This window comes from Postia placenta, assembly GCF_002117355.1.
Source record: "Postia placenta MAD-698-R-SB12 unplaced genomic scaffold POSPLAscaffold_10, whole genome shotgun sequence".
Lineage (NCBI taxonomy): Eukaryota > Fungi > Basidiomycota > Agaricomycetes > Polyporales > Adustoporiaceae > Rhodonia > Rhodonia placenta.
Genome location: NW_020169841.1, coordinates 1,165,905 through 1,191,367, shown reverse-complemented (window position 1 = coordinate 1,191,367; position 25,463 = coordinate 1,165,905). Strand labels below are relative to the sequence as shown.

At 53.7% G+C, this 25,463-nt stretch overlaps 9 protein-coding genes across 9 annotated transcripts; 3 read left to right on the top strand and 6 right to left on the bottom strand.

Moving 5' to 3' along the window:
• Positions 1–111: 111 nt before the first annotated feature.
• POSPLADRAFT_1147173 (hypothetical protein) lies at positions 112–1,380 on the bottom strand (the record flags this gene model as incomplete). The annotated part of the gene is made up of 7 exons (XM_024486032.1): positions 112–303; positions 364–457; positions 517–587; positions 663–740; positions 819–1,077; positions 1,163–1,265; positions 1,341–1,380. The coding sequence occupies 7 exons, from the start codon at positions 1,378–1,380 to the stop codon at positions 112–114; spliced, it is 837 nt and encodes a 278-aa protein (XP_024337321.1).
• A 415-nt stretch (positions 1,381–1,795) lies between these two features.
• Positions 1,796–4,457, bottom strand: POSPLADRAFT_1183071 (hypothetical protein). The gene is made up of 6 exons (XM_024488974.1): positions 4,303–4,457; positions 4,157–4,248; positions 3,353–4,103; positions 3,129–3,299; positions 2,532–3,050; positions 1,796–2,471 (listed from the first exon to the last, which is right to left on the bottom strand). Exons 1-6 carry the CDS (start codon positions 4,381–4,383, stop codon positions 2,256–2,258), a joined length of 1,830 nt encoding a protein of 609 aa, XP_024337320.1. The 5' UTR covers positions 4,384–4,457; the 3' UTR covers positions 1,796–2,255.
• A 1,913-nt stretch (positions 4,458–6,370) lies between these two features.
• Positions 6,371–10,835, top strand: POSPLADRAFT_1047949 (hypothetical protein; the record flags this gene model as incomplete). The annotated part of the gene is made up of 21 exons (XM_024479394.1): positions 6,371–6,442; positions 6,495–7,037; positions 7,106–7,203; positions 7,266–7,308; positions 7,374–7,526; positions 7,877–7,936; positions 7,995–7,998; positions 8,239–8,349; positions 8,471–8,472; positions 8,508–8,589; positions 8,819–9,150; positions 9,210–9,283; positions 9,331–9,384; positions 9,438–9,552; positions 9,617–9,643; positions 9,700–9,777; positions 9,832–9,891; positions 9,945–10,050; positions 10,113–10,434; positions 10,485–10,543; positions 10,609–10,835. 21 exons carry the CDS (start codon positions 6,371–6,373, stop codon positions 10,833–10,835), a joined length of 2,622 nt encoding a protein of 873 aa, XP_024337319.1.
• Positions 10,836–11,225: 390 nt separating this feature from the next.
• Positions 11,226–13,175, bottom strand: POSPLADRAFT_1066765 (hypothetical protein; the record flags this gene model as incomplete). The annotated part of the gene is made up of 6 exons (XM_024482107.1): positions 11,226–11,798; positions 11,854–11,996; positions 12,045–12,087; positions 12,139–12,285; positions 12,335–12,803; positions 13,155–13,175. The coding sequence occupies 6 exons, from the start codon at positions 13,173–13,175 to the stop codon at positions 11,359–11,361; spliced, it is 1,263 nt and encodes a 420-aa protein (XP_024337318.1). The 3' UTR covers positions 11,226–11,358.
• A 186-nt stretch (positions 13,176–13,361) lies between these two features.
• POSPLADRAFT_1183066 (hypothetical protein) lies at positions 13,362–15,236 on the top strand (the record flags this gene model as incomplete). Its single annotated transcript, XM_024488973.1, has 8 exons — positions 13,362–13,602; positions 13,660–13,875; positions 13,923–14,067; positions 14,124–14,187; positions 14,246–14,603; positions 14,666–14,780; positions 14,836–15,016; positions 15,074–15,236. The coding sequence occupies exons 1-8, from the start codon at positions 13,444–13,446 to the stop codon at positions 15,234–15,236; spliced, it is 1,401 nt and encodes a 466-aa protein (XP_024337317.1). The 5' UTR covers positions 13,362–13,443.
• Positions 15,237–15,408: 172 nt separating this feature from the next.
• POSPLADRAFT_1147164 (hypothetical protein) lies at positions 15,409–18,401 on the bottom strand (the record flags this gene model as incomplete). Its single annotated transcript, XM_024486031.1, has 13 exons — positions 15,409–15,669; positions 15,742–15,945; positions 15,999–16,215; positions 16,268–16,449; positions 16,502–16,585; positions 16,641–16,720; positions 16,770–17,042; positions 17,092–17,182; positions 17,237–17,569; positions 17,621–17,707; positions 17,762–17,846; positions 17,899–18,052; positions 18,110–18,401. The coding sequence occupies 13 exons, from the start codon at positions 18,399–18,401 to the stop codon at positions 15,409–15,411; spliced, it is 2,343 nt and encodes a 780-aa protein (XP_024337316.1).
• A 140-nt stretch (positions 18,402–18,541) lies between these two features.
• On the top strand, positions 18,542–19,936 carry POSPLADRAFT_1147356 (hypothetical protein; the record flags this gene model as incomplete). Its single annotated transcript, XM_024486055.1, has 7 exons — positions 18,542–18,728; positions 18,782–18,900; positions 18,953–19,187; positions 19,237–19,351; positions 19,407–19,597; positions 19,660–19,757; positions 19,808–19,936. 7 exons carry the CDS (start codon positions 18,542–18,544, stop codon positions 19,934–19,936), a joined length of 1,074 nt encoding a protein of 357 aa, XP_024337315.1.
• Positions 19,937–21,084: 1,148 nt separating this feature from the next.
• POSPLADRAFT_1040621 (hypothetical protein) lies at positions 21,085–22,180 on the bottom strand (the record flags this gene model as incomplete). Its single annotated transcript, XM_024477769.1, has 6 exons — positions 21,085–21,276; positions 21,343–21,423; positions 21,487–21,663; positions 21,717–21,842; positions 21,902–22,060; positions 22,125–22,180. The coding sequence occupies 6 exons, from the start codon at positions 22,178–22,180 to the stop codon at positions 21,165–21,167; spliced, it is 711 nt and encodes a 236-aa protein (XP_024337314.1). The 3' UTR covers positions 21,085–21,164.
• Positions 22,181–23,210: 1,030 nt separating this feature from the next.
• POSPLADRAFT_1148544 (hypothetical protein) lies at positions 23,211–24,377 on the bottom strand (the record flags this gene model as incomplete). Its single annotated transcript, XM_024486194.1, has 4 exons — positions 23,211–23,448; positions 23,694–23,736; positions 23,941–24,047; positions 24,289–24,377. 4 exons carry the CDS (start codon positions 24,375–24,377, stop codon positions 23,211–23,213), a joined length of 477 nt encoding a protein of 158 aa, XP_024337313.1.
• Between the last annotated feature and the right edge of the window lie 1,086 nt (positions 24,378–25,463).

Here is a 25,463-nt window from a genome sequence, read left to right as displayed (position 1 = left end):
ACCATGCGGATCTCACTCCTAATGTAGCAAACTACGTATCAATAATATGTAGATACATGTAACCAGATGTATGCGAAGTATCTATCCGGGACCCTCCGACTATATACACCGCTATAACTCATCCCGCCCCTCATGCGTGTGTTTCAGCTTCTCCACCTGCTCCGGAGTCCGCACCGCCTTTGCCTTCTTCGGATCACAATGCTCGAGTGTGGGGCTTGCAGGGTCGATCGGTGGGTGTGAGACACGTCCGACCTTGTAGTACTTCTTGTGGCTCGCATAGAACTTCTTCCAGTTCTCTACGCCCTGCAACATTACCGACATTTAGTGGCCCAGACGCCCGGGTATCGCGTGATGCCTCCATACCTTCAGCTCCCCCTCGCTTAACCCGCGAAGGTCATGCGTTAGATGCGTGGAGAAGCACCCCGTCCCGTATGCCCGCGCAGCGTCCTTGCCAGCCCTGGAGACATATCTTATGGTTCGGGTACGAATGCAGGGTCAAAGGTCTGACGGACTCACAACATGTGGTAAGGACCTCCGGGGCCATATGTCAGGGGGCCGGAGCTGACATCATACACGTCTCCGTCGATCTATATGTAGAATTTGCGAATAGACGACGTTACCAAGGTGCAGATCTACAACAGGGAGTTACCGGAATGACTCACAGCAAGGTAGATTGGCTTCCCTTCAGTCGAGCCATCAAACGTCGCAAGCATGCGCTCGGAAAACAGCCGCTGGTTTGTCTGCCCCGAGTCAGCTCGCCCGTAAGTGGAAGCCTACGGAGCAGCCGCATGTTTGCGGTTCACCAAATAAATGCTTACTGGGATCAGATGCCTGAGGTTCGGCAGTTCGTGTTCCCATAGAAAGCTCCCCGTGATAAATTTCCCTGCGAGGACGATGAAGAGGACTGCGTAGAGTATGAACTTGAGGAGGCCCAGACAGCCGACCTCCGGTTCCTCTGTGGGGTCTGGCTCCTCAGGGCTGACCTCCTCGCCTCTTGCCAGCTTTTCATCCCGTTCATTCTTTCGCTGCAGCCACGCCGCATGTTCCTGCTCGCGTCTGTTGCGATACTCGGAGTATCTAGGCAGCACACATGTTCAAGTTCAGCACCACAGGAGATAGGGTGATTCCGGTGTATGTATGCATAACGTAGCCTAGTACGTACCCAAGGAATGGACGGTTTGCCTGCTTGTTTGACACCATTTTGCTGGGGTCCATTGGATCTGCCACTTTAGGGTCCTCCGGTCGGGTTTTCTCCCATGGTGACACTGGCATCTCGCCGTCGGTGCTCGCAGGGGATGCATCACGTCTTCGAACAGGTTCTGCAGGTGGTCTCTCGGGACGTCCTCCGCCGTCACCTTCAGGACGCCACAACCACGACATAGGGTAGTAATGAGACTAGAAGCTTAGAGCAACACTACGACGAGCTCCGATCGTGGACTGTGCGTTGCAGCAGTCTGTGAGAACGAATCCTGCTAGTCGTCAGTGGCCAAACAAAGTCAATATCACCCGCAGAGTGATCCAGAACGACCATCATGTGATTGCGGCGTGTTTAGCATGGGAACCATGATTTTGATAATTCACTCGTGCCGCGGCGCAGCGGCAAGGCGTGAGATGGTGTTGGAAGGCACTCTTTACGGTGTAGGATCCTCGGCTGCAGGCCTAGAGCTGCACTCTCGACGAGTCGACGGTCACCAACTGCGACCGTCGTCCGATCGTCGATCGCCACGATCACTACACTAGTCACTTGAAGAAGTACACTTGCGGCCACAGCCACCCCACCAAATACACGCAGCCTCTTGTACAAAACATGTATTATGATTCTGCACTAATGAGAGGACAGTGATGTTATTAGGAGCGGCAAGCTCTACAATACGTAAGGTAGTAGAAATAGTACAGGTGCAGAGAGATGGTGAGGCGATGCAATGAGTACCACGGCACCGCCGGGAGGCGAAATGTCTTTGAAAGATAGAGATGCAATGATGGAAAAAGATGTATGGATGAGAGCGACGGCAGCGGAATTAGATGCAGATATTTCCAGAGGAGCCTGGTGCCAGCTGCGACAGAACAAGCGACTGCAGATGCGAACGAAGATAAGACGAGGTGTGTTGCGCCGAAGGGCCATACATTGTGCAAGGGCATGTGGGCATGTGGAGGCATGAGATGTGAGCGACAATAACATAAGCATATGAGATCGAGAGCCGGGGCTGCTATGCATAGATTACAACAAGCGTCAGAGGAACGGGCTGATTATCCGCTCATGACGCTGGTCGCTCGCCGCCGTGTGCCCGGTCCTGTGTGACTGCCCGTAGTGATACGGTCACATATGCTCCGCCCACTTCCTCTTCACCGAGCCCTGGTGGCACCGATGGTGTCGAAGCGTTCGACTGCATCAATGTATAGTCGTCAATTGCGACGTCGTCCTCGTTGTCGAGCTTGATTCGTAGCGCAAGGAATCGCGGTGTCTTGATGAACTGTAGCGTGTAGCGCATGGAACATCAGAGGGGTACCACGAAACAAGTCGATCAACATACCTTTGGCACCGAGTCTGTGGCCATGAGACGGAAGACGTGCGTCTGAATACGCTCGTAGAGTTGAATCATCTTTTGTAGCTGCGTCGCATTGAACGCGTTTGCCTGCTCAACCTCCACCCGCCCTTGGAACGACTTCCCCGTGAGGCTTGTGATAACCTCGTTCAGGTATCCCGAGAGCTCGTTACGCAGCCCATGGTCGATGTTGAGTTCCATCTGACTCGACGGCGCCAGATACGTGTTATAGATCACGAATGCCATCTGGATGAGGGACTCGTGATGACGCTCCATCGCAGCCTGGCCTGGTGTCGCTTTCGATGAGCCGGTACGGGGATTACTAGGAGTAGCGGCAATGGCGCTGGAGGTGATGTTAAACTTGCGTTTGAAGTCCTGCACATCAAGGTAGAACGATAGGTTCTCTTCACAGAAATTGTTGCGCAAGAACTCGCGGAACAACTGTCGCAGCTGTGGCTCTTCGATAATAGACCTGAGGCGGTCGGTGTTACTCTCCTTCTGCCCGTTCTTCCGCTCCGCCTCGTGCGCAGCCGTCAGCTTCTCGGTCATGGATATGCGCCGGTGAAGTTTTGCGTCGGCGTTGACATCGCCTGCATGATTGTCGCCACCGTGGTCATCGGATGAACGCGTACCAATGTTCGACGACGATGCATTCGGCGAGTTCTGAGCCCCGTTGGAGTCCCAACGGGCCAGCCGGCGGCCCTCCTCCGTGACTTTGTAAACTGCTTTCGCTGTGCATCGGAACTCACCGACTTGCTACGGTGAACAAGTCAGCACAAAATCGAAGGAGCCTCACCGTATTCACTCACCGATATAGACGAATTAGCGCCTCCTGCTGCGCCCCGCACCGTGAAGATGATAGCAGAGTCATTGTTCTTGCGCTTGTCACTGACTAGCTGGATGAGTCCAAAGCGCACGAACTGCGCAGCCATCTCAGCCGCTTCTTCCCTCCCAATGACTGAGGTGAGGTCGCATAGCCACTCCAAAGCTGTGACCGCTGCGAAGCAGTACTTGTGCTTCTCCGGGTTCTTCGCTCCAGGAGTTCTCTCCGTCACGTCCATGAGTGCAACACCCTTCGACCGCTCATTGTATTTCTGGAATGCGTCCATCGTGTCGATGTATTCCGGAGGATAGTTAGGCTGGCGCCCAACAAACCGTCTGAAAAGCGCGGTGATGACCGAATGAGAAACGATGATCTCGTCGTCGACAGACCGTCGCTCAAGATGCAAGAGCTTCATGCAGATAGGCTGTGTCGCGAACACAGGCGCCAACTTGTCGGAGGCGATACCGTTCTTGCTCATGAAACGTTCAAGGACGTGTAGGCCCTTCGGCGTGAGTACGTAGACACCACGGTCCTTGAAGAGATTAGAACCAGGATCTGCCGCGTTCTCTATGAGACGCGCATCCATGAACTGCTGGCACATTGCCTTCGCCATCTCCCGCGTCATCGTGAAAGTCGTTGTCGTTGTCGTCGTAACTACCCTTGAGGGTTCTCGAGGATCTGGCCCACGATTCGATTGAGAGAACTTGAGGGCCGCTAGATTCCGTGCTGCATCATCCCTAAATTCGCTCGTCAGCACTCATGCTGAACTGGTGGACACCAGGCCACTGACGTTGTAAAGGAATTGTGGAAAGTACGGAAGAATTGTTTATTGGAGGTAAGCTCCAGCGAGACGATCAGCGTCGCAAACAAGTCAAGAGTGTCCTGCGGGGAGGATGACGTGAGGCGGGCATTTCACGGGTGCGGGCGAAGACGGACCTTGAGGAACGGCCTGCCTCGTTTTGTCGTCTTCATCATGTGGGACGAAGAGCCCGGCTGCTGCTGCGCTTCAGAGGGCATGGTGGCTCAAACAACAAGAAAAGAAAGAAAGACGAAAATGAAGATGAGAGAGGGAGAGCGGGGGCGGGGAGGAGATGGAGGGATAAGAAGCCTGCACGGAGGACGCGAGGGAGGATTGGCCGAGCGACAAGAAGATGATACACGCCGTGGGAACTCTAGTGACACGGCACATATTTCGCTGCGTTTTGCCCACGTGCTAAGCCCTCATTCGGACACTCCAAACAGGGGCAATCATTTCATTTGGTCTTTCTTGGCCTTAGCCGGGTCTTGTAACGGTAACCAGGTCCGACTTATTTTATTTTGATTCAAGTTTTATCTCAACACCTGGCCGGTCGCCATGCATTGTTCGCCGCCGCCATGCATCTCCGCAGCGTCCCTCTCTCCCCCGCAGGCACTTTTGATGGTCAACTTGGCGAGCGTTTCTCCTCCTCAACGGTAACGATGCAACCCTAGATGTGACCACCCCGTCGACTTGCACGTATGTCTGCGTCTCCTCACTGATCCCCATCGGTTCAGAATTTCCCGGCACCGATATCGATCAAGCCGCTTGGTGTTGCCCCTGCGCAAAAACGAATTGCATGCTCGAGGCTAAATTCGGGATAACCTGATACCAAGCCCAACAGCCGCCCCGACTTCACGCATTTGTGACAAGTTCTTAGCTTGTCTCAAGGTTTTGAAACATACATGCGCCCATCTCAAACCCTGCGCGGGTCGGGCGTCGCGACCGCTTGGGTTACACACGTCACAGGTATCCCAACCCCAGTCGGAGTATTGCCGCTGACGTTGCACCGCGCGGAGCCGACGATGCGGACAGACGTTGCACCGCGCGTGTTATGGATCAGCGTGGACTTCCGGCCCGTAGCACGCATGCTCTTCCAGATTTCTGAAAAACGAGCTTTTACTTCCGTCAGCCGTCTGAATCGTTCTTAGCCATGTTCCAAGTAGAACTCCTCTTTTCGATGTCATCAACGTTTATCTCCCGCCGGTTCACAGACTAACTACAAGGATTTCGCGTAAGAAGCAACACGTCCATCCCGATGCGTAATCTCTTATAATCTGCGGCGAGCAGTCATCGGTGCCTGTCTGTCCAAGCTACGACCTCCCCTGGGCCAATCTGGAGCATTCGGGACTGTCTCCAGGGCTGCTGTTTGTATGCGACGTTTCCATGGCTGTCGTATGCACAACGAGCGCTACATCAATCGGTCTTCGCGGTATTCATCCATGGACGACCCTTGTGTGAACTTTACGGCAGTCTGTCTTATCCATGACGTTTGGCTTGCTTTGCTCCGCTCTCCAATAGCGCGTATGCTCTTTTGTCAGGATGATACACGGCAATCAAGCTATTGTTAGAGTCAGATATCCATATACGTAGTAAGCGCCGATTCTCAGCGGCTGGGGATGTTCGGCAGAACTGACGTGCCTGTAGTAGATGAGGTTCTCAACTCTCCGAGATGAACCCAATATGATTGCTGTCGTTCTCTATATGAGTTCATATTGTTCTCCGCGCTCACTATATCGACCATGCCGCGCAGTAGCGATATTAAGTATGGGGCCTGTCAAATGCGTGCTCCAGGATCCAGAACAACCTGAATTCATTTCTGTACACCAGCTACCTGTTTCTTCGACTTTCGACCAAATCGATAAACAGCAGACTTGTGGTGATCCTCATGCAAACAGTACATTTGGCCAAGCAATTAATCTCGCTCACTCGTTGTATCCCGCTCCATGTTTCGTGCACTTCTCGGGTAGCAGCCTCCGCACGTTCCTTCAGCGTTGACTAGGTTTCCCCTAACCTCGACTTCTTCACAGGCACCGCGACTCGTCGACTTGCCAAGCAGGAATTTTTCATGCAGCAGGTACGCCCCCGCCCGCGAAGACCAGTCAAGTCGTGGTGGCGTCAAGGTTCGTTCAATCTCAATGTGTGCGATCTGCAGCTGATCGAAGTTTCAAAGACACCGATGGCGCTGATCAGATCGGGCGCCACGTGATGTCCAGGCGTCGAGGGTTTGGCTGTATTCCCACGATTATGCGCTTGGCCAGGATGTCTACCAACATCAACGTGAGTCGCATCTGCGCGTGTATCAGCACACCCACTGAGCATTTCGACTTAGGATCCTGCAGGCGTGAAGGCTCTTCTTGATCAGCTACGCTCTTCGCAAGCGTGGCAGGACATTGCACAGGCACCGCCGCAGCAACCACCACCAGAGCCCACGCTCAGGGTTCCCGATGCAAACACATCTATCTTACCTCCCCCGATCGCTGTGTCGCAAGCCACCGAGAGTACTGCCTCGCCTCTTGATGCTGCATCTCTGGGCGATACTGGCAATTTATCGACATCTGGCAGTGCGTCTGGGCCCCCCGAATCGCTACTGGCGCCCTCCGTCGCGTCCCTCCTGTCTCAGCTGCAGGTCGTCTCATCATCCGCACCCCAGTCGATATTAACACGCGTCTCACCACCTGTTCGCTCTGTTCAAACACCGCAACTTCTTTCGCCGTACCAGTCTATGCCCGAGGGGAGGCCGACCGAATCGCCGCTCGCGCCTCTGCCATCTCCGGCCCGAACAGAGGATCTCCGCAAGTCCACGTTCCAGCAAGCCCTCCCCCACCTGGCACGCCTATCGGAGGACCCAGACTTCGTCAATGTCATCTCAAGGGTTGGTTTATCTAGCTCAGGCGAGTAGCTTTCCGCGAATCTTCCTTGCTGACCGGGCACGTGCTATAGATGAAAAGGGAGCAGGCTGACCTGGAACGGCAACTATGGGACGAGAGACAGGGGATACAGAAAAAGCAGGAAGAGAAGGTGAAGATTGCGCGTACGAAGTGTGTCCTAGATCTTTATCTGCCTGCCTCTCAGCTAACCAGTTTCGTGCTCTCCTTCGCAGAGCGAGCATGGTTGGGAGTGGGCTGACGCAGTTCGAGGCTGATGTTCGTCTGACCCCGTCTAGCCTACATTCTGATCGAAGACCGCTCATTTTGTTCTCCGGGTGTAGATGCTATCAGACTCCTTTCGTAAAGAGTTACGCAAGTTTGACTCCGAGCGCGTCCTGCCTGCTTGGGATGGTCTAGTCGCGAAGCAGCAGGCGAGACTCGAAGCCCTCGGTGTCCCGGTGATGTATCTCACCAGCATAAAGACAGACCGAGAGGTGCGTTCACACGATTGCCCTTGCGGCATGCACTGAGCTTGCACCGCAGCGCCAGCAACGAGTCATTCAAGTGCTCGCAGGAATAGTGGGTAGCGAAGCATCATGACACAAGATGCTCGTGTATGTCCGGGTTCACGTCCCTTTTGATGATGTTTCACTTGATGTCGTAAGTCCTTTTGTTGCGGTGAGTTCATTCCAGCGCTATCGCGTGAGTTGCTTGATGTCCTGCTGGTTCAGTTTCTCTCCAAGCGGTGCCAACTGAACCTCGTGTGCCCAATAACCGGCCGTGGTCATATATCGGCATCGCACGCGAATTGATTGCCGGACACCTCAACCATGAATCCGTACAGACATTCGCTTTGCGTCTCATGGAGATCGTTCAAGTATCGCCTTCTACTGTCTGCGTCAGGGTAAAAAGCACACGTGGCCGCTCATTTTGCGCTCGCGAATCAACTGTTGTATGCATAGGGAGGTAGGCGATGAGTAGGCGGGCAGTTGTCTTCCCGCGGAGGACTTTTCTTGTACCGACTTGTTTCCTCAGAGCTCACTATATCGGGTTTCTGGCATGCTTTGCCCCTGTGCCCCGGTACAGCCTACTACCTATCTGTTGTAAGGCTCAGCCACTGACACAAAATACAGATTACGCAGCGCCAATAGCATGTGATGTCGGTTCTGCCTTTTAGCACTTGTCATGTTCCTGGGCCTGTCGAAGACAGTGCACTGATAGTCAAAATAGTAGAACCACTGCACGCTTCTGAAATTGAAGAAGTGTATTTGACCGCTGGCGAGGGGGTCACCGATAGTCGCCGATGTGTGGGCTTATGTGGGTTCGGATTGTCGGACTGCTTCTCCCGTCATATTGAAGATCTCCGGAGGACGCTGCACGAAATGCTTGATATGATGCCATGGCATGATAATGCACTAATTGATGGAAGTTTCTTTAGGCGTGTGCTCTAGGCGGATTGGCTGGACACCACCCAGGCACTCGGTAGTCTAACCGCAGATGGCTATTACCTCACGGAAGTCGACGACAACTTGCCCCAGTGGGTGCATACAGTCGGCAGTGCGAGAACATAGACTGCTCGCGAAAGGACCGGAATCTTGCTTGCAATTGGCGAGAAGGGAGTACCGCGATCACGTGGGGGAAGAGTAGGCGCGTACTAGCCTGATGCAGGCATCTCGGATCAGATCTCGCGTCCATGGTCGTAAATTGTCTACTGCCCAGCGGGCGTTTCCCCGCGCTAGCGGCCAGCCGCCTCCATTCTCCTCTTACTGTACATGCATGTCTTGAGTCGTCGCCACCCTCGCCACTCCTTATCCCGTTTCAACCAACATGCCATACGTCGACCTCGTCTCCGACGACGACTATGCGTCTATCTGGTACTACACCAACTCACCCAACGGCAATGTCAGCGGCTTCGACCCGGACAAACCAACAATTGCCATGTTGCACCCGCTATGTCTGGATTCAACCTTCATGCACCCGCAACTGGACGATCCACGGCTAGACCTGGGCTACAACATCATCGTGTTCGATACACGAACAACTGGCAAGTCTCTGTCGAGGGCCTCCGGTCGGCACGATCTTTGGGTCATCACTGCCGATTTGGCCCATTGCTTCCATGTGCGTCTTCGAGCCAACATCAGTGTTGCATTAGCATGAGATTTAACGCCCTTCGAAAGCATCTTCGTCTTCCGCCAGTACACTTCTTCGCACCAGAGCTTTACGGCTACGTCGCCTTGCGCTTCGCTGTCCTGTATGTCAAGAATAGTTCTACAATTTCGTCTACTTAACGGTCCACAGGTTCCCGGAGTGGGCTCTGAGTGTCACGCTCTGCAACATTCCAGCCCAGACAGAGTGTGTTCAAATTGGTGTCCGTGTCTCGCGTCGCTGATGTGGCGCTGTCTCAGGCTCAATGCAGTATTTGATGCGTTTGAAGAGCTCGTGCAGTTATGGGCGTTTGCAGAAGACCTAGAGTCATTTGAGTATTCATGTAAGGAGCTGCTTGACCTATTCGTTGGCACGGTAAGACTGAATTGCCATTTCGTCATTTTGAGGTACTGACGTTGCTCTTCATTCCCATGTATAGGAAGGTCATCCTGATCTTCTCGACGAGGTAAGTAACCGCACACATGGAAGCATTGCTATCTAACCGTCCGTATTACCGCCCAGTTGGTCGCTTACTGGGAAGTGCACTATCCACCGTTCCGAAGAAGCCAAGTGATCCAGAATATGAACGTTTTCATGAATGTGCGTTCCTCAATTTCATCCTAGACAATACACTTATGATATGCGCGTCGGCAGCGCCAGACGCTTAGCCCTGAGACGCTCGCACGCATCACTTGTCCCGTTGTGATCATGCAGGTTAGTCCGTGTGTATGCGTCTCCGCCGACCGCTTATCTACTCCCTCATGTAGGCAGAGTCGAGTCAGACACATCCGTACGGATACGCCGAGGAGCTAGCAGATTTACTCATAGGTACTCCAGACAACCGTGCGACTGTCTTCATGGTGAAAGGTAAATGTGTGTTTTCATAACCACTAGGCACGAAGAGGCGCGTTTGCTCAATGCAATCCGTCTTCCAGCGTCGCAAGGGTATCTTTCGCTTCTCAGTGCCTCTATTGTCAATCAGACTTTCCACAAGTTCCTCCGTCAACAGCGGCCAGCACGCTCAGAGCTCAAACGCCCTGAGATCTCCCTAGTAGATAGGATGAGAACAGCCCTTACGAAGCTCTCGCAGCTAGTGAAAAACTCGTCTATTGCCATGCGGGATCCACTATCCCCCCTGTCCTTTTCGTGTCTTTCTGCCGACACAGTCTCCAGCCAGGAGATAACCTGGCTGGCATACAGGAAGGAACAATCAGCCGCCTTCTCGCCTCTTGGGGCTGACGGGCGGCCGCTCCGGAAGTACGTGTAAACACTTGCCCACGCGCTACTTCATCCTGACGCGCACTCAGATTCTCTGAGCGCAAGGATCATTGGCTGGACGGGGATGCAGATGGCTTCTCGTATGCGAGTACGTCATAAGTGCTTCACATTCATGTCCCCTCATTCCTCTCTGATTCCCGCTTTTACGTGCAGAGACGAGGGAGAAGAAACAAGAGAAGAAGCCCCCGCGGCGGCGCGAGGTCCGCGACATTCGCTTCCTTTTGCCATATTCTGAGCCCGTCTCGGAGGAGGCGCAGCACGTCGCCCGCATCCGCCGCGCAACGATCTACCCTGGCGCAGTTGACAAGCATGTCATCAAGGGGTCGATGGCAAAGGTTGTCCAGAATGGCAACGTCCCCCTGTCGCGGCTGCTCCGATGATGGGGCGCTCACCCGCGCGTGCGTATCTCCGAGCTGACCCAGCGGTGCGGAGACTCGGATGTGCGGGTGCGTTACGTACGCATGGACGCGGCGGAAGCGACGACTGCAATAGCCCCCGCGCACTCACTTCGCGAAGACAGCCGCGGGCACATCATCACGGGCACGTCATCTGCTGTGCGGGCCCGCCGCTGGGCGCTCTGTGTATGGGAGCCGCACACCGTCACTTATCTATTACTCAAGAAAAGTGCACACGTTATTAATGTCGCTCCATCGTGCCCACCGCGAAGGAGGCGATCGGTGCTGGGCGCTGGAAAAGTACCCGGACTGTACGCGTACATAGGTGGCGTATTCTCTTCTAATCCCGACCGACTGCCCGCCATGGGCTCGAGGCAAGTTTGTAAATAGTAATAGCGGTTCCGACATAGACAAGGGAGGATTTATATATGCACGTTTTCGTTTGGGTCTATTCGTTTCCACAGATGTCCAGAAGCCTACGGAAGCAATGAGAGTTCAGGAAATGAATCTAGATGCTACCCTCCTCCATCTTTGTCTTGTAGTAGCGCACCATCTCCTCCAGGCCCATGCGCACAGACCAGCGCGGCTGCCAGTCGAGCACTTGCCGTGCACGCGTTGTGTCCGGGCGGCGCTTCTGCGGGTCGTCCTGCGGCATAGGCTTGTAGACGATCTGCACGCGGTGCCTTGCGGGTGTGCCGTCCTCGCGCTGGACCTTCTCAACAATCTCGCGCACGAGCTCGGCAAACTCGCCGATGGTGAACTCATCCGAGTTACCGATGTTCACCGGGCGCGTCTCGTCGGAGTTCATGAGCGCGATAAGGCCGTCAACGAGGTCGTGGATGAACTGGAACGACCGCGTCTGCTTTCCGTCGCCGTATATGGTCATATCCTCACCACGGAGGGCTTGCATGATGAAGTTAGATACGACACGCCCATCAAGTGGGTTCACTGCGCACATTATAATTAATCAATAGATAGAGGGATAATAGCGGATAACACGTACTACGGGGGCCGTAGGTATTGAAGATCCGCGCGACACGCACGTCGACACCGTTCTGACGGTGGTAGCCGTACGTGAGGGTCTCAGCGACACGCTTACCCTCATCATAACATGCACGGATACCAATGGGGTTGACATGCCCCCAGCTGGCCGGCAGATTAGCAAGTGCGATAATAGAAGACAAGATCACTTACTAGTCCTCAGGCTGCGGGTGGACCTCTGGGTCACCGTACACCTCTGTGTACGCAGCGTGTTAGGCAGTGTGCAGGTCCAATAAATCGGCCTTACCAGACGTGCTGGTGATCAGGAAGCGCGCCTTAGTGCGCTTAGCAAGACCCAGCATGTTCAGGGTACCCATGAACGATGTCTTGACCGTCTTAATCGAATTGAACTGGTAATGAGGGGGAGATGCGGGACATGCAAGGTGGTAAATCTCTATCGAAAGGGTTCAGCCCTGTAATTCCACCGACAAATTCAAACTTACGGTCGCATTCCGTCATGTACGGCTCAACCACGTCGTGGCGAACCAGTTCGAAGTTCGGGTGCCCGACCCAATGACCCACAGTCGTCTTCGAGCCGGTGAAGAAGTTGTCCAGCACGGTGACCTCATGCCCAAGGAGCATTAGGCGGTCAACCAGGTGCGAGCCCACGAAGCCCGCTCCGCCTGTGACGAGCACGCGCTTGCGCTTCTCCGGAGCCAACAGCTTGACCGGGGGAAAGCGCGTCAGGGTCGTGTAAGAGATCGACTGGGTATCGGGGTAGTAGATCGCATTCGAGTTGGAATCCTCGGTCGACTGCTCGCCAGGCTTCGGGCTGGTAGAGTTGGCGCTGCGCACGTAGTGGGGGTTCAGGTAGATCGAGCGGACGACATCGAGGGGGACTTCACAGTCGAAGCCGAATCGTTCGAAGCCGACCGTCTTGATCTCCTTCCCGCTCTTGTCGAGGGTAGCAAACTAGATACGGGGTGTCAGTTTCCGCGTCCATAGAGTCAGAAGGGGATGAGGGGGACACTTCAGCAATGTATTACGCGCTATGGACGCTGAGTACGCGTGGCCGTACAGCAACTCAGCTTTCGGTAGACGGCGCCTTTATAAGACCGTTCCGAGGTAAGCACTCGCGAGCAGCTCAATGCCAGCATAGCTGCGACGTGTCTTAGTTGTCAATAGGGCTTTCCCCCTCTTTCGACACGCAACGATTGCGGTCATTCACCGTTGCGTCGTGATCCAAGTCGATCGGCGCGCGACCACGACTCCCAACGGTGACCTAGATGTCCCCCACACGAGTGTTAAATCGTTCTGGCTCACCTGAGACTTCGAGGGCGCCATGGCAGACAAGTAGAAGGCAGTGGGGGGCAGGGGACTGCTCCTGACGCGAGGAGGGCGTTTTATGCGGGCGTCGATGCCGGCGAGAGCATCCATCCAGACTGATTGAGTGCGGCGATCGCCGGCCCAATCACGATCGGCTATCTCAATTTCTTCGAAGCTGCTATTGCTCCTTCCCATTGCCCGAGTCCCTCCCTGACGCTCGACATTCTCCTTGCCGCCTCCTTTTCCCCCTCTACGAGCACAAGAAAGCAACTCCTTGCCCCTCAAGATGCCTCGTGCCGCAAAACCACCGGCCAAGTCACGCCATGACCCCCTGCATGTTCAGCTTGGCGAAGATGAGGTTCACGCAAAATACGGTCGGATTTCGCAGCCTGGGAAGCGAAGAAAGTCTAAGGGGAAGGCAGATGATGAGGAGGAAGGCGGTGATGTGCGTCCCTATTGTCACTCATCAGATGTAGAATTCCCCTGACCGCTAGCCGTCCAGGTGATCCTCGACCCTAAGACATCCAGGCGCATCTTCGAGCTTGCGCGCGACCAACAAGAGGAGCTAGGGGAATGGGACGATGAGGAGCAGGACGAGGCAAATGATGAGGGCAGACCAAACTTTTCAGTCCCCCGCGCGCAAAACTTTGAGGATGAGGATGAGGATGACCTCGAACGGTATGAACAAGACGACTATGAAGAGGAGGTTGAGGAGATTGTGAGCGTAATCTATGTGTCGACGAGGGAAACGCTCATGGGTATCAGGAAGTCGACGAGGGGGACATGAAAACACTCGATGCGCTGCTACCCGCAAATGCCGGCGAGCGACGGACACTAGCGGACATCATCTTCTCAAAAATCGAAGACATGGAGTCGGGGAAGACGACAGTCATTCGAAAAACCACACAAGGTATATATGCTATGTTTATGGTGGATCCTCCGCGACTCACACGCTCTTATCCACAGACCCAGATCAAGCACCAGATCCTGCTGCAGGCCTAAATCCAAAAGTAGTCGAGTTATACACAAAGTGCGCATTCCCCTTTCCTCGTATGATCGCACTTAACGTCGCAGACTCACTCACACAGAGTTGGTCTCGTCCTCTCACGCTACAAGTCCGGCCCACTCCCCAAGCCATTTAAGATCATCCCCTCACTGCCCGCATGGGCGCGCATGCTTGCGCTCACAAAACCGGAAAATTGGACTGCACAGGCATGTCATGCCGCGACACGCATATTCGTCTCGCAGATGAAGCCGCCGCAGGCGCGCGTGTTCCTCGAGGGCGTGCTGCTCGACGCGATCCGCGAGGACATCCGCTTGACGCGCGAGGGCGCGCGCAAGAACAAGAATCACCGCAAACTCAACGTTCACTACTATGAGGCGATGCGCCGCGCGCTTTACAAGCCTGCGGCATTCTTCAAGGGGATTATCTTCCCATTGCTCAGCGTGCGCTTCGACTCGTTTTCCTTTCACTTCGGAAAACAATGACTGAATCACTGTACTTTCAGACCGGATGCACGCTACAAGAAGCTGCGATTATCGCGTCCGTGCTCGCCAAAGTGAAGGTTCCCCTCATGCATTCAGCAGCCGCGCTCATCCGACTAGCGAATATGGACTATTCAGGTGTGTTTTCGCCCCGTGTATCAACCCCGGGCGTCTACTTACGCTGTCCGCGCAGGCCCTAACTCGCTATTCATCCGCGTGCTTCTCGACAAGAAGCATGCGCTGCCTTACAAGGTCGTCGACGCGCTCGTCTTCCACTTCATTCGCCTCTCGAATACGTATAAGGCGCGTAAATCGGGCGATGTCGACAAGTTGCCTGTACTATGGCACCAGTCGCTTCTCGTCTTCTGTCAAAGGTTATCCTTCCAAGCTCCGTTCGTCTGAAGTGCGCCACTGACTGTGTTCACGTTCAGGTACGCCGCCGACTTGACGCCTGACCAAAAGGACGCGCTGTTGGACGTCGTGCGCGCGAACCCTCATCCCCAGATTGGGCCCGAGGTCCGGCGGGAACTGGTGAACTCTGTGACCAGAGGCGAGCCACGGCCAGACGCTGATGGCGATGTAGTAATGGCCTGATTGTGTATGCATTGTTTCTGGATATATAGTCGTGTATTTCGTGCTTTCTATGCATTCTATATCTGCCTCGTCATCATGCTGCTTTCCGACGAGAGCATTCCAGCAAAACACGCATGTTAAGCATGTACATTAAGGTCCGTACAGTATTCTACTTTTCTTGGCAGGCCTCGTCTCAGCGCGCACGCTTTTTCTTGCGATGAGCCCCGTCGTCTTTGGGCGCTGCCCGTATGGCACCAAGAACGTCTTTTAGATCCTTGTCGGCGGTATCCACTTTTGCGGCCTTTCCCCGTTCGTCATGTACCTCGTCGCCCTTCTCGGACTTCACACTCTTCTCGTCCTTGGGTTTGAGCTCTCCTTTCTTGACCTTCTTGCCTAGCCTTTCACCGAAGAGGACGTCGATCTCATCCTCAGGTGCCTCTTTGCGTCTGCGCTTCTTGTCGCGCCTGTCTACGGGCTCACCCGGTGTTGTTGATGTCACGGCTGGGGAAGCAGCCGTAGAGGGAACGGCAGGCTGCTTGGTGCCGTTCATCTGCATCTGTTTCCCAGGCTGTGTTCCCGCACCATTGTCCTTGGCGGCTGACTGCTGGTCTCTCCACTGATCCGGATTGCGCTGCAGGAGGTGCAGGTTGACGCTCCTGGCAAAGAACTTGCCGTAGCGTGAGCCAGCCAGCGCATGCTCGTGGGCGAACAGCGAACGTGCGATCTTCTCCTGTGATTATCGCAATCAGGGAGCACGCCTCACATATAATGCGTGACACTGACCTTCAGATATGGATCGGCATGGGCCCAACACCGTTCGCCCACTCGGCTGCCTATCCGGTCGTCGACGAGCTCGTGGTAGTGCCCGAGGAAGGTGAGGATGAACTTTCGCTTGAATTTCGCCGGGACTGTTGATGACTCGAGTGCGACGTCCAGTACGCGCGAACTTATGGGATGGTGCGCAACCGCAAGCAACGCGTCCATCTCCATGGCTTGGATGCTGAGGTAGAGATTGTCAGGGATGGGTTCAGTCCGAGGGGACTGGAACGAACCTCTCCAAAACCACCTCATTATGAGGAGCAGCTAGACGTAGCATTGACTGCAGAAGTATAGCGCCTTGTACCTTCGGCTCTAGAGGATCGTCAACAGCTTGATGACGTCCCCACCTTCTCGACTGGCTGTCTCCAGATGTGTTGGGTTGGTCGCCCTTTGAGTCGGCGGCTGTTTTGTAATCCTGACTCAAGCATGAGCGAACGGCTGTTGTATAGGTGTCCATGAAGGCTCACCGCAGGGGTCAATAGTCGCATGATGCATGGAATAACTAATGACTTGTCGTCGTTTTCTGACAGGTCAAACGCGATCATGACAGCCTGGAAAGGCAAATATAAACCATGAAATCTGACATAAGAAAGATAACAGACCAACCTTAGCTACTTGCGCTTCATGAGCGTGAAGAGCAGCAGCCCTATCAATCAAGGCACGGAGAACTCCAGTACGAGCATGCTCTGCCTAGAGATTAAAACGTCTGCTCTCGAATGTCTAGTTTGTACTCACTAATAATCTTCCCGAAGATCTCGTTCAGCTCCTCACACACTTGATTTAGCTGCTCGGGATTCGCGCGCTCAAGAGCCTTCGAGACGACAAAGTTCGCTACTGGATGCACAGCGAGCTTCGATAGCTTGCCTTGGAAGTACGTTACCCAGAGGATACTGAACACTTCCTCGGGTGCACGGCGCACGAGGGTCTCGAGTAGATGCGAAGCAGTTGGGTCGCGTAGAAGTGTACTCAAGTAGTCGGATGCCTCAGGAGTTGCGGTCGGGTCCTCATCTACGGATATGTAAGAAATATAGCGTCGAGCGGTCAAGTGCGTACGTACGAGACATTGTAATCAGTCCAACCAGTGCTCGGTCCATTAGCGAGCCAGGTTCATCCGCCATGGAAAGTCCAGCCTCCACCTCGACCAACATCTTTGCTTGACCTTCAGCATATTGTTGCAACTAACGTAATAAGGTCGAACCCACCTGTAATACGGGACTGGCGACTTTGTCAGCCGCCAGTGCTCGTACTTCGTTGTCATCAAGCTTTTCCCGAAGGATCTGCACAAGTTTCTTCGCAATATGATGGAATGTCTGTGGTGTCCGCTTGACAGTATGTTCAGGATGTCCAACCTCAGAGAACACAGATTTCATGGACCCTTGTTTGACCTTGTATGCTGCGCTTCGCTTGGAGCGGACTGAAGAACCGTGCCCATCCTCGGCTGGGAGGCAGTCGGGTGCCAGAAGGAGAAGGAATGCACGAACGACATGCGACGCAAATGGATCCATGACCAACGATGGTAGACTTGGCAGGAGTTCCTGTGGTGCACACTTAGCATGCAGTCAACACGATGACAACATAAGAGATACCTCAGAGACATCGAGAACGAGCTGCGTCAATGTCCTCAATTCGCCGTCCTCGGACGACTCCGGCGCGGAAGGCATGATTCCTCGACACTATGGTATTGGAAACGTTACTAATTGCGTTTAATCCGTCGCAATAATACTGACCTCGCGAGCAACAGTGTCACTGGCGACGGTAAACAGCGTCTGGCAGACATGTGATGCAAACCGATGTCTGCTCAACTGCTCAAACCTCCATTCTGGTATCAGTGAGACACATGAGGACGAAGAAAGCGGATACTTACGACCCGGTGAGCCTATCGATGAATACTCTGCGTACAAAGTCGTCCATAGAATATGACATTCGCTCGAGTACGGTGGAACAGTCAGGATCTGTAGCAAGTTGCTTCTCCTTCCCAGACATCTCCGTAAGGGCAGCAACAAAGAAGAGCCTACGATCTGCGGAACAACCAGTCAGTGTACCCGGGCCAAACAGACAGAGTGTTTGCTGCGTACCTTCATTGGGATCGTTGTCCTCATCCTGCTGCTCTACCGTGTTCATCCCTTGCTCCTGCCATTCGCGAATTTGCAGGTCAACTGTTCTGAAGTACGCTTTGACTTCTGCATCTACATATCCGAAGGGGGCCTCTAGATTGGCTTCGGGCCTATCAGGTGCGGAGACGATCCAGGATGGTCCGGCATGGGGTTCTGCGTCCGCTTGTAAGTGCTCTTCGTGCTGCTCGTGGACGGCATTGTCGTCTGCCTGTTTTTTATGCTTTTTTCCGCGCTTCCTGTTTTCTCTGGGCATGTCGTGACCAAGAAGGGTGAGCGGGAGAACCTCGACGGAAAGGAAGGCAGTACGACGGTCAAGACACGGGGGATTTCCTGCACGCAGATCACTCGATCACCTCCCTCATTTGGGAGGAACGTGATTTGTCGAGAACGATCATGCCGCCGCGGACTTGCGCCCTCTGCAACGACGCCCGTGCCATCCTCAAGCGTCCAAAAACCGGCCAGCAAATATGCAAGGACTGCTTTTTCTGGGTATTCGAAACAGAGGTGCACAACACAATTGTAGAGGCCGGCCTCTTCAAACCTGGCGATCGGGTAGCCATCGGTGCATCCGGAGGCAAAGGTCCGCAACGTCGCTGAGTGAGAATCAGGGTAGAGTCTCACCCAAATTGATAGATTCGACCGTGCTTGCCCATGTTATGAAGACTTTGAATGACCGCTACGACTATGGTCTCGAGCTGTTCCTCCTATCTATTGACGAGGGCATCACAGGCTATCGCGATGACTCATTGGAGGTCAGACTTCTCCATTATATTGTCTTCCACTGATTTCAGAGGCGGTCTGCAGACAGTAAAGCGGAATCAGCAGCAGTACGATATGCCACTAAAGATTCTGTCGTATGACGAAATTTTTGGCTGGACGATGGACGCAATTGTCTCGCAAGTCGGCAAGAAGAATAACTGCACCTTCTGTGGAGTCTTCCGTCGGCAAGCATTAGACAGGGGCGCTGCATCCTTGCACGTCGACCACATTGTCACTGGACATAATGCTGATGACATTGCCGAAACTGTCCTCATGAACAGTACGTTTAATGTTCTTTCGTCTTCGACAGTTCACTGATGGGCACACAGTCATGCGAGGCGATATTGCCCGACTTGGTCGCTGTACAATGATATGTACGCAGGGTGAGGATACCATCAAAAGGTCGAAGCCATTCAAGTATGCGTATGAGAAGGAGATCGTGATGTAAGGGGAGACCTTCCTATCTTCTCCTTTGTAATACTGACACGGCCCCCATCAGGTATGCTTACTTCAAGAAGCTCGACTATTTTTCAACGGAGTGCATTTATTCGCCCGACGCATATCGGGGACACGCGCGAGCGTTTCTCAAGGATCTTGAGGCCGCCCGGCCGAGCGCCATCATCGATATCATACATTCGGGAGAAGCCTTCGAGGTCAGGGAGGAAGTGAAAGCTACGCAAAAATCACAACGTGAGTATATATTGTCTCTGTGAGAAGTCTGTAAGGTTCCGGGTTGACAAGACAACGCATAGAAACGTGCAAGCGATGTGGATACATGTCTAGCAACGATTTGTGCAAGGCATGTACGTTGTTGGAGGGTCTGGAGCGAGGCATGGCACAGGCGGCAATCGTGCGTGGTGCTCTATCTCCATACGCCCTTATCGTTTACATTTCTCACAGACGGACCGCGCACGGAAGAGGCTGGATGCGGAAGGCCCCGCTCCCGATAATCTGCGGACAATTCCCTTCTTCCAGAATTCCACAACACCAGGTACAAGCACACCAGTAGCGTTGGAGACCCCGTCGTAATAGAGACATGTGGATCGGATCGACACTGTAGCAACTAGACGTATCATTATGGGTTGTTCCTTGTTTCCTCCCTCTTTCTTTTTTCTAGCCACATTGCCAGTGTACGTCTGTGGGTCCCGGATATAAGGTTCGGTACAACATGAAAGCACTCGTCCATTGTCCTCAAGGTTTCACGCGATTTGCATCAGCATACATCTCCGAGAGCATGGAGGTCCCCAATACTCTAGGCCGAGTCTCCCATCCATATCAGCCTCGGAGCTTGCAATAGTGTGAGTGCCTCGAGGCTGTACTTGCCTTGCCAGGCGGATACGGATTCCATGTGACACCTATTGTCCTCGTACATCAGCACTGCTGTCCTTCTATCGGCAAAGCGTCACCTGCATGGTTGCGCTGATTGCTACGCTATGACTCAGTGAAAACTTGTCAGGAACACAGGCGCGTAACTGTGTTGTTATTATAAAGGGAACATGTTGATACTGTGCCTAGCGGCAATGTGACAACACTTCGAGGCCTTTGCAACTGAGCAGTTCGCGTTTGAGAAGTCCAGGTCTCTCATGCGCCTATAGTGGCAGCTGAGCGTGATGGTCCGCGTAGAATGGATGTTGCAGCTGATTCCATGTCATTAGACCTGCTGAATTCGATGTGTGCGCTACCAGGCTTCCCGCAAGGATAATCAAGCCCTAGAAACAAAAGCTTAGTTTAGGAAAGTGCGGCTGTGATGATACTTCGCCGGGTCCAGCCAGGTCGAGGCTACGGTCCCGATTATTGAGTCCGACATCTACTCCAACCCCTCATACGCTCAAAGATTCTCGGATAGCCTATCGATATGGAACCAGCTTTGGTGTCCAGCTTCTCCACGATATAATTGACCATGGATTAATACTGAAAGCCTGTGCACCCAGGTACCCAACCCTTGTTTCACACGCGGTATTATTGTCTTACTTATCGGACAGTCGGGACTCCGTTCTTTCGTCGTTCCCCAGTATGTATGTATGTTACATCCACTCATCAACCAGTGGCAAAGCTGAGTTTTCGTTGGTACTTACTACTCTCTAATGTGCCACAGAGTCCTCTTGCCGTAGCAGCAGGCATAATTTGATTGGGAGAAAGACTCCACAGAGGATATCGACTCGACTTAATTGAAAGATTAAAAATTGATTCGCTCATGACTGTTCGCAGCACTGCAAAGTCGGCGCATCTTCGCCCGTTCTACATTACACTCGCTGTATCAACGCGTTGCTCGCACAGTGAAGCCAGTTACGCCAGCATCAGGATTCAAGGCCGTCCTCTCTGCCCATACACTCTTTACCGCATCTTTCGCCATTAGCTTCTGCTGCCAGCTAAAGAATATGCACGAAGTGAGCTGCTATTGCAGGGCACGACGAAGCGATATCATTATCACTTACGCATAGAAATACGGGAAATCCTTCTCAATATTGACACCTTCTACGTTGTTCAGGATCAAGGTGAACGCCACCCAGTTCCACCTTCGTGCACGACAGACGAGGCCATTAGAAGAGCAATATGCGTGAGCAGTGATGTGAACTCACGGAATGAAGGAAATGTCAGCGATGCTATACTTGTCGCCGACTAGCCACTCCTGCTTGGAAAGAACGCTCTCGAGGACACCGATCACGCGGGCGGTTTCCTTCTGGTATCGCTCAACTGCGCTGGGAACCTTCTCTGGATGGGCAAAGGTGAACCACGTTGCCTGCCCAAAGTACGGTCTATCCCGCGTTGAGCATATTGTTCGGAAGTGGAGGCGGCGGGACACCCTTACCCTTGACCAGAGGCCTGGAAGAATAGCCACTGGAGCTCGATTGTCTTGTCTTCTAATGTAGATGCAGAAATGCGGTGCGCCGTGTCGTATTTCTCGGTGAGGTAAAGGATGATGGCATTCGACTCCCTGCATTGCACGTCAAATGTTATTGCCGATCGTTGGGGACAACATCAAACCGAACGCACCAGACGACAAAGTCATTGTTGTGATGATCGATCAAGGCGGGAATACGTCCGTTCGGGTTGTACTTGGTGAACTCGGGGGCCTTGTGTTCGTTCTTTAGAAAGTCGAGGTAAATACTCTCGTATGTCAGACCGAGCTCTTTCAAGACGAAGGCAACCTTCCTGCAACCAAATAGTGAGCTTTGCCCTGTGGATATGCACCAGTCTGAGGTAACAGCGCACTCACCATCCATTGGGTCCTCTGTGGTGTGTATAAAGGGTAAACTGCTTGCTGTGGGACATGATGTAGAATTATGCGACGGAGAGAGCGTTGTGTGGTGTGATTGTTAACGAGGCCGTAGCCTTTTATACTGCAGACTCCGCATATTACAGCATCCTCAGTCAGCACTTGGTATGACACACAAAACGCAGCAGACGCTCGCGATGGCCGGGCCCGGAGATCAGTAAGCTATCTGGACTTCAGATCGAAGGGGCATGGTGGATTGTGTCCATCAAAAGCGAACTTGTTATAAGCAGGCAGTGTCAATGTCGCCCATCATGGAATTCGCCGACGCTTCTCCCGAGCTACATATGTACGAGCGGGAATAAGGAAATTCTCGGTCGACCCTGCATCTTTGAGCTCTCTGATCGGCGCGCCACCTGGCCCAGAGAAAACCTCAGGAACTAGCGACGTGCGCCGCAGTTTCTCATACGCTGGCTCGGGTTCGCCTGGCACCCGCAGGCAGCCTAATAAGCATCCAAGCCCTGCTCATGAGTCATTGTCGGGTATCACATATACAACCCGCGAGCGCACATCCATGCTCAGGGTCTAAATCACATCGCAATGAATGCGCGACAGCCGCCTCCGCACGGTTTTGACGCAGCCCCTGCGTCGTTCCGCGGAACCGCAGGTCATTCAGGAATCGCGTCGCAGAATACATGAGCCACAGATGCGGCGGTGGCGGGGAACTATGCGATGGGAACCGCTCCGCAAACATTACTTTTGATGACAAGCCTATAGAGCGGCCTGTTGAAATGCGCTGACCCGCGTGGTCAGGAACGAGCTCGCAAGCTCGGGCGCGCGAGTAGCCGGGGGCCGGAGGCCCCGTTCGTAGTATAAAATGACCGCGCGCGATGTATGTACACTACATGAATGTCCCTTACGGGTATCGCTAGCTCATGGACAAACGCGCTCGCCGCACCGTCGCACCGGTTGTGTCACGAGTTGGTACGGCGTCTAGCCGGTTTTTAATTTTTTCCCTTTCTGCGGGCTCAAACCCGCGACCTCTGTACTATACACTCTGCGCTCGATCGGACAAGTCTCGCTGTCATATTACTTCCCTGTAGATAGATTAGAATAGATGGGACGGCAGTGCGCAGCACAGCTCGGGCTCCACTGACACAGCCATACTGACTCACTGGCCCCCAGGGCTGCGTCAGCATGCTGCGCATGGACCAGCTGTGCACGGACCAGCTGTGCATGGACCAGCTGTGCATGGACCAGCTGTGCACGGACCAGTGCGCACAGCCTGCCCTTATCTTCCCCTGTATATAAGCCTGCCTCTGCTGCCCTAGGGACCTCATTTTTGACCTCTTGTCCCTAGGTCAGTAAGCCCCTGTACTTACTTACCTACTTATGCTAACTATCTTGTCCCTAGCCTTAGGTTTGAGCTTCGCTCATCATCGCTTCGGTGAGACCATGTCGAATGCTCCCAGCTTTTAGGTTTGTCCCTCCTCTGTCGCTTGACCTTAAGTCGCGACATTAGGTCAAAACTCCCCCTCGCTGCCGGCGTTCACATGCAACTTCTACACTCACTTTCCTTTCCCAAAGGTCGGGTGGTGCGCATCCCTACTATATTCTACAATATGTAGATAAGCGTACTGTCACGAGTTGGTACAGCATCTAGCCGTTTTTTAATTTTTTCCTTTCCACGGGCTCGAACCCGCGACCTCTGTACTATACGCTCGAACGGACAAGTCCTTATCTACTGTACGATTAGATTAGATGGGGCGGCAGTGCACGGCACAGCTCGGGCTCCACTGACACAGCCGCTCTGACTCACCGGCCCCCTGGGCCGCATCAGCATGCTGTGCATGGACCAGCTGTGCACGGACCAGTGCGCACAGCCTGCCCTTATCTTTCCCTGTATATAAGCTGGCCTCTGCTGCCCTAGGGACCTCAGTTTCGACCTCTTGTCCCTAGGTCAGTAAGCACCCTTTGTATTCCTTTTCTTACCTCACTAATATATTATCTTGTCCCTAGCCTTAGGTTTGAGCGTTGCTCATCATCGCTTCGGTGAGAACCAGTCGAACACCCCCAGCCTCTAGGTTTGTTCTTCCCCTGTCGCTTGACCTCAAGTCGCAACACGTACTATACATCACCACCACTAAGGGAACGAACTTTTCAGTACCTGCACTTCAGTGGGTGGTACTTGTCCTCACGGATGCGTGGACTAGGTTCCTGCTGCATACTAGCCAAAAGCAGTACTGGGCCCCACATGAATTGCGAACCCTAGTGTTACCTCAGGTGCCATAGGTGTAAGCTAGCTTATATGACCTTTCGTAGCATGCGCACCTTCCCCTCCTCCCTCCCATTGTGGCTGCCTGTCAAGGCCTCATCCACACCTTTGACTCCAAGGATCTTGCCAACGTCTTCCTCACCGACAACCCCTGTCGCGACTTGGGGTCAAGCGACTGGGGAAAACCTAAAGCTGGGGGCGTCCGACTGATTCTCACCGAAGCGATGGTGAGTGAAGCTCAAACCTAAGGCTAGGGACAAGATAATATATTAGTTAGGTAAGGAAAAAGGAATACAACTGAAGGCTTACTGACCTAGGGACAAGAGGTCGAAACTGAGGTCCCTAGGGCAGCAGAGGCCGGCTTATATACAGGGGAAGTTTAGGGGAGGCTGTGCGCACTGGTCCGTGCACAGCTGGTCCGTGCGCAGCATGCTGATGCAGCCCCGGGGGCCGGTGAGTCAGAGAGGCTGTGTCAGCAGAGCCCGAGCTGTGCCGTGCACTGCCGCCCATCTAATCTAATCGTACAGTAGGTAGCGACGTGTCCATATCAGGCATGTAGTACAGAGGTCGCGGGTTCGAGCCCGCGAAAAGGAAAAAATTAAAAACCGGCTAGACGCCGTACCAACTCATGACATTACCCCCCCCTCAATGGTGCATGACCTCATGCGAGGCGCCCTTGCCCATCTCCCACCCAGAACGGCAACGTGCTTCAGTCAGCGGCGAAGGCATTGGCTGAAAGTTGAGACCACCAAATGTAGCAGCGTTGAGGCGACGAGGGGCATTCGGATTCTTCCGGTGGAAGTCGGCTATGAGGGCCGGCGCATTCGCAACATTGCGCGCTGGTTCCCATGATGTGTGTGAGTCGTCATAACCCTTCCACTTGACGAGGTACTGCAGTTGGTGCCGGAAGATCCTCGAATCTTTGATCCGCTCAACCTCGTACTCCTCGTCACCCTCGACCTCAATCGCAGGCGGCTCCTCTGGCTCCCGGCCCGGGATCTCACTACGCGTGTACTTGCTAAGTAAGGAGACATGGAATACCGGGTGCACCGGCACCGACTTCGGCA

Excerpts from the sequence above, each read along its gene's own strand:
- POSPLADRAFT_1183071 (XM_024488974.1), bottom strand. The coding sequence starts at position 4,383 with ATGCCCTCTGAAGCGCAGCAGCAGCCGGGCTCTTCGTCCCACATGATG. Across the intron at positions 4,104-4,156 it reads TTCCACAATTCCTTTACAAC|GGATGATGCAGCACGGAATC; the intron begins GTCAGTGGCCTG and ends GAGCGAATTTAG. Across the intron at positions 3,300-3,352 it reads GCGCTAATTCGTCTATATCG|CAAGTCGGTGAGTTCCGATG; the intron begins GTGAGTGAATAC and ends TGTTCACCGTAG.